General features: G+C 40.0%; 1 protein-coding gene and 1 long non-coding RNA gene across 2 annotated transcripts; one reads left to right on the forward strand and one right to left on the reverse strand.

The window, feature by feature from the left end:
• Positions 1 to 259: 259 nt before the first annotated feature.
• Positions 260 to 5,319, forward strand: ABCC8 (multidrug resistance-associated protein 6). Its single transcript, XM_022291454.2, has 11 exons — positions 260 to 1,663; positions 1,762 to 2,082; positions 2,166 to 2,252; positions 2,340 to 2,936; positions 3,070 to 3,234; positions 3,345 to 3,642; positions 3,724 to 3,938; positions 4,062 to 4,367; positions 4,450 to 4,513; positions 4,586 to 4,825; positions 4,932 to 5,319. The coding sequence occupies exons 1-11, from the start codon at positions 260 to 262 to the stop codon at positions 5,039 to 5,041; spliced, it is 3,807 nt and encodes a 1,268-aa protein (XP_022147146.1). The 3' UTR covers positions 5,042 to 5,319.
• On the reverse strand, positions 2,507 to 5,711 carry LOC148208824 (uncharacterized). The gene is made up of 2 exons (XR_015787178.1): positions 5,351 to 5,711; positions 2,507 to 5,030 (listed from the first exon to the last, which is right to left on the reverse strand). It is a non-coding gene; the product is annotated as an uncharacterized LOC148208824 (long non-coding RNA).
• Between the last annotated feature and the right edge of the window lie 695 nt (positions 5,712 to 6,406).

Below are 6,406 nucleotides of genomic sequence, written 5' to 3' on the forward strand. Positions count from 1 at the left end.
TCGATTCTTACTTGTAGTTGCAGTCGTGGGAACTCGTGCTTAAAGCCAAAGTCAAAGCTTTCTTCCACCCCCACCACCATTTCTGCTTCTGCTTCTGCCTTTCATTTCTGTAAAACCAAATGTTCTTCCATGGATCCCAACTTCTACACTCAGAGTGAACACGCCACCTCCATAACCACAACTTAGATAACATACCCTTCTTCCTCCTCCTTCTGTGCATGCACATCCCATTTACAGAGCTTCAAAGAGAGACTCAATCATGGCGGAACCTCTGCTGGACAATCAAACTGAACAACTTGAATCCAGCATCATAACACGGGCAGGTGTTTTAAGCAAACTGACATTCTCTTGGATCAACCCTTTACTCACGTTGGGTTATTCGAGGCCATTGGCTCTCGAGGATGTTCCTCCTCTTGATTCTGAGGACCAAGCAGACCTCGCTTACCACAAATTTTCCCATGTCTGGGATTCGCTCTCCACAGAAAAGGGTTCCGGGAACTTGGCTTTTCAGGCCATTAAAAGGGTGCACCTCAGAGAAAATGTTCTTATAGCCTTTTATACTCTTCTGAGAACTCTCTCTGTTGTTGTTTCTCCTCTTGTTCTGTTTGCTTTCGTGAACTATTCGACTGGTGCAAACAGGGGTTTACGGGAGGGGCTTTTGATTGTGGGGGTTTTGACTGTCTGCAAGGTGGTTGAGTCTTTGTCGCACAGGCATTGGTTCTTTGATTCTAGGAGGTCAGGGATGAGAATGAGGTCGGCTTTGATGGTGGCAGTGTATAGGAAGCTGTTGAAGCTTTCTAGTTTGGGGAGGACGAGGCACTCGGCTGGGGAGATTGTGAACTATATTGCTGTTGATGCTTATAGAATGGGGGAATTTCCATGGTGGTTTCACACAACTTGGGCCGCAGGGCTGCAGCTTGTTCTCTCCATTGCAGTGCTCTTCTGGGTTGTGGGTCTTGGAGCTCTTCTGGGTCTGATTCCTCTCCTCGTTTGTGGGCTTCTTAATGTCCCTTTTGCACAGTCTTTGCAGAAGTGTCAGTTTCGTTTCATGGTTGCTCAAGATGAGAGGTTGAGGTCCACTTCTGAGGTTCTCAACAACATGAAGATCATTAAGTTGCAATCATGGGAGGAAAAATTCCAGAACCTGATCCAGTCGCTTCGCGAAAGCGAGTTCCGGTGGTTAAGGGAGACGCAGATGCAGAAGGTCTATGGCTCTCTGTTGTATTGGATGGCTCCAACTATTGTGTCTGCTGTTGTTTTCTTGGGATGTATCGTCTTCCAGAGTGCTCCTTTGGATGCAAGCACCATTTTTACTGTTATTGCAACACTGAGAATAATGTCGGAACCTGTGAGAATGATACCAGAAGCTCTTGCAATCATGATCCAAGTCAAGGTCTCCTTTGATAGGCTCAACACATTCTTGCTTGATGATGAGCTAATAAAAGATGAAGCTATTGAAAACCCATCTAAGAATTTCGATAATATGATGGAAATACAAAACGGTAACTTCAGATGGGATCCAGAATCAGTGAATCTAACTCTGAAAGATGTAGATCTAGAAATAGTAAGAGGACAGAAAGTTGCAGTGTGTGGACCAGTTGGAGCTGGGAAATCCTCTCTTCTATATGCTATACTTGGAGAGATTCCTAAACTTACAGGAAGTGTGAGTATAAAAACCGAAGCATATTTGGCATGATAGCACAAAAACGCATCGTATTTGTTTAGAAAACTGAAGTAGTTTCCATCTTTTTTGTACTACAGGTTCAGGTTAATGGATCAATAGCTTATGTTTCACAAATTGCTTGGATTCAAAGTGGGACGATTCGAGATAACATACTCAACGGAAAGCCGATGGACAAGGATAGGTATGAGAATGCCATAAAAGCCTGTGCTTTGGATGAGGACATCAATAGTTTTAACCATGGAGATCTTACAGAAATAGGGCAGAGAGGCCTTAACATGAGTGGAGGACAGAAACAAAGGATTCAACTTGCAAGAGCTGTCTACAATGATGCTGATATTTATCTGCTTGATGACCCCTTTAGCGCAGTCGATGCACATACCGCTGCCACTCTTTTTGATGTAAGAACATGGAAAAATCTAGTTTCTTGTCTAAACCATTTAAAGTGGACAATTATTTAACTTGGAGGATGGAAATTTTGCAGGAATGTGTCATGACTGCTCTAGATAAGAAAACCGTGGTTCTTGTAACTCATCAAGTGGAATTTCTTTCTGAAGTTGATAGAATTCTGGTAAGTTAACTACCTTGAACTTCAGCTCCATGTTAAAGTTGTAGTCTTGTAAACACTTTTTCATTGACATGTCTTGCCATTTTTCAGGTGATTGAGGAAGGGACAATAACTCAATCAGGAAGTTATGAGGACCTGTTGAAAGCCGGGACGCCTTTTGAAAAGCTTGTGAATGCTCACAAAGATGCAATAATAGCATCTGGTACCTCAGAGAGTGAAAACCTGAGAGAATCTGAAACAGTAGACACGGCGAGACGTGAAAAAAACGATAATGAGGACATAAATACCAAAAATTTAGATGGAGTACAACTAACAGAAGAAGAAGAGAAGGAAATTGGGGATGTTGGCTGGAGACCGTTCTGGGATTATTTCAGTGTCTCCAAGGCATCTCTTCTTATGTATTTAAGTGTAATTACTACGTGTGGTTTCATTGCTTTTCAGACGGCTGCAACATATTGGCTAGCCATTGCCTTTGAGTTCTTCCCTCACATCAGTGATGGCATGGTAATTGGAATCTACGCGGGTATTTCACTTTTGAGTGCAGTATTTGTATATTTCAAGTCCCTTTTGACCGCTCTTTTTGGTCTAAGAGCTTCTAAAGCCTTCTTCTGTGGTTTCACAAATTCTGTCTTCAAAGCTCCCATGGCGTTTTTCGATGCAACCCCTGTAGGACGGATTCTGACCCGAGTAAGATCATTTTGACTTCATCTTCATCCATGATCTTTTTTTGCATCACCAAGCTTGTACTTATGTTGCGTTACATTCAAGCTAGCAACTTATTGCACCAAAACTGATGTTGTTACGACCACAATATCTTCAGGCTTCATCAGATTTAAGTGTTCTGGATTTCGACATACCATTTTCTGTCAACTTTGTTGTATCTGGTGCTCTGGAACTTCTTGTGGTGATTGGAGTTGTGGCTTCCGTTACGTGGGAAGTCCTCCTTGTCGCCATTCCTGCTATAATAGCTTCAACTTACGTTCAGGTATACAGAGCTTTGTACATATTTGTCCCATATCTCCAAATTATATATGGTTCTTCACCGTTAAACGGTGGAGCTAACTTCAATTCATTTGTTGACTTATATTTGGGAAGAGGTATTATCTAGCCACTGCTACCGAGCTTATTAGAATCAATGGGACAACAAAGGCACCTGTAGTGAATTACGCAGCAGAGACATCACTCGGTGCTGTCACGATCAGAGCTTTCGACATGACAGAAAGGTTCTTCCAGAGGTTCCTAAAGCTTGTCGACACAGATGCAAGTCTTCTTTTCCACTCTAATGCAACCACAGAGTGGCTGGTGTTGAGGATAGAGACACTGCAAAATTTAACACTCGTCACCGTCGCACTTCTCCTTGTATTGCTTCCCCAGGGTCAAACCACCAATCCAGGTATGACAAATTCAACAAGTACATAAGACTTCTACTGTTGTTCTTTTTCAATACCTTCTTATTGTTTAATCCATCGCGCAGGGCTTGTGGGGCTGTCTCTTTCCTATGCTTTATCCTTGTCGATTATCCACATTTTCATGGCGAGATGGTATTGTAATCTTTCAAACTACATCATTTCTGTTGAAAGGATCAAGCAATACATGCATTTGCCACCAGAACCTCCAGCAATTGTGGAGGAAAGCAGGCCACCATTTTCATGGCCTACCAAGGGAAGGATAGAGTTGGAATGTCTAAAGGTAAGGGACGGTTCAAATGTAGTAAATGCAAATAATTTGCAGCTTTTCTCAAACGTCTTAATGATACTCGAATGGCATTTCCAATGCTCAAGTTTCATGTTATTTTTTCTTTGTTTGTGCTAGATAAAATATCGTCCAAATGCTCCTCTCGTTCTCAAGGGAATTACATGCACCTTCAAAGAAGGGACTAGAGTAGGAGTTGTAGGAAGAACAGGAAGTGGAAAAACAACTCTGATAAGTGCTTTGTTTCGTTTGGTTGAGCCCGAGAGCGGGAGAATCATCATTGATGGCGTCGATATATGTTCCATTGGTCTAAAGGATTTAAGAATGAAGCTCAGCATCATCCCACAAGAGCCAACACTATTCAGGGGCAGCATTCGCACTAATTTAGACCCTCTAGACCTTTATTCTGATGATGAGATATGGAAGGTGAATCATCACTCAGCCTCATTTTCAGTCTTCAAAATGCTGTTTTGTTTTGATATTCACCTCATGACTTGGCTATTTGCAGGCATTGGAGAAGTGTCAGCTCAAGGCTATTGTCAGCAGCCTGCCAAATCGGCTCGACTCATCTGGTAAGCTCATTTCGAGCATTCATACATGTTGTTTCCTGATGTTGTTGTACTGATCTTGGTTGGTTTGAACAGTGAGTGATGAAGGAGGGAACTGGAGCGTGGGACAGCGCCAACTTTTCTGCCTCGGAAGAGTGCTACTGAAACGAAACAGAATTCTCGTTCTCGACGAGGCTACTGCGTCCATCGATTCGGCAACTGACACCATTTTACAGAGAATTATAAGGCAGGAATTCTCAGAATGCACTGTTATAACAGTAGCTCACAGAGTTCCCACAGTCATTGACAGTGACAAAGTCATGGTTCTCTCCTTTGGTAAGCTAACCACTGGCATTTCTCATTCCTTCTTCCTCTTCTGCTGAATTCCACCAGTAAATTGAAGCTTTTTATAAAAATTTTCCAACTGCAAATTCTCCTGTAGGAAATCTGGTTGAGTATGAAGAGCCTTCAAAGCTTATGGAAACCAACTCCTATTTCTCCAGACTTGTAGCTGAGTACTGGGCCAGCTGCAGGAGAGACTCTGCCCCATAATTCAAGCAATTAGTAGGTTAAGACAAATTTCTGCTGATAATTGAAGATTGAGCAGTCTGATTCTATTGTAATTTGAACTTTGATTCGTCTTAGGTCGATTTCTAACAGTAGCTACTTAAGTTAAGCGAACAATTGAGTTTTTGGGTTTCATATGGCGATTCAGATTCAGAAGGGAGAGGCATATAATTTAATCAGAGTTTCTTTTCTCCATACGGCTTTATGTAGATGTATTGAGAAACGAAATAATGGAAATGAATAAATGAGCTACCTTTTCTGTACTGGTTGTCGAATTTGAAAATCTAAGTTTACCTAAGGTCGTCAATCGATGGCGGATTGGCAGCCATTAGAAAACGTTATACGCCGATTCGGTGGAATTTGAAGTCGCTCTCAGGTTCCATGGAGGCAGAGGACTGGATTGCAATTGGAAAATTTATGAACTCGACGAACAATTAAGCTCTAAATTTCTCTCTGCCATTAGAATCGGTTGAATCAAGTGTTAGATTTGGTTTCTGTATCGATTCCCCGTTCGAAATTGTTGCGGAAGATGGAGGATTTCCCTCGCCCCCTTCACGGTCCTACCGAAACTTTTTTCTGTTACAGTGCAAATATGAGAAAGTAGAATAATGGAAAATACTAAAATAGGAAAGTTCAGAGCAAAATGAAATATGAACTAAAATTTTAAATCAATCTTTCTATGCAATGGTTAAAAAACGCATTTTCTCCCTCCACTTTTACTCAGTAATAATTTAGTCCATAAACTTTAATTTGTAATGATTTAGTCTCTGAATTTTTATTAAAATAACAATTTAGTCTCTACATAATTTAGTCCTTTTAATTTAAAATTTATAATAATTTAGTCCCAACGGTAAAAAAAATATTAAAATTAAGTGTCAAATTTTATCATATAATAATTTAATATTTTGTAATTTATAAACATGTTTGGTCCCTCTTTAAATTATTACCAAAAAAATTTCACGATAAAGACTAAATCATTACCAACTTTAAATTACAATGACTAAATTATTACATGTTAAAGTTCAAGGACTAAATTGTTATCAATTTGAAAATACAAGAACTAAATCATTACAAACTAAAATTCAAGGACTAAGTTGTTATTTTAGTGAAAGTACAAGAACCAAAAGTGTTCTTTAACTAATTATAATTTTATTTAATGATATTTAGACAGAGGAGTACACTTCTCATAAGCTTAGACGACTTGCAAATAGAGCTTTACACTGATTTATTTAAGTTAGTTCAAGATAACGTTACGTCAAGCTTAATGAGGTTGTATATAATCGCTTACTTTTGTAAGGAATGAACTATGTATTTATAGAGGAGTTTTAGAAAACATTGTTCTATTTTTTC

The sequence above is a fragment of the Momordica charantia genome, assembly GCF_013281855.1.
Source record: "Momordica charantia cultivar OHB3-1 chromosome 9 unlocalized genomic scaffold, Mcharantia_2.0 BLBB01000009.1, whole genome shotgun sequence".
Classification (NCBI taxonomy): Eukaryota; Viridiplantae; Streptophyta; class Magnoliopsida; order Cucurbitales; family Cucurbitaceae; genus Momordica; species Momordica charantia.

Bases quoted from the DNA above. Each gene is read 5' to 3' on its own strand.
- ABCC8 (XM_022291454.2), top strand. From the start codon at position 260: ATGGCGGAACCTCTGCTGGACAATCAAACTGAACAACTTGAATCCAGC. The intron at 3,939-4,061 runs GTAAGGGACGGT...TGTTTGTGCTAG, and splicing joins TAGAGTTGGAATGTCTAAAG to ATAAAATATCGTCCAAATGC. The intron at 4,514-4,585 runs GTAAGCTCATTT...TGGTTTGAACAG, and splicing joins AAATCGGCTCGACTCATCTG to TGAGTGATGAAGGAGGGAAC.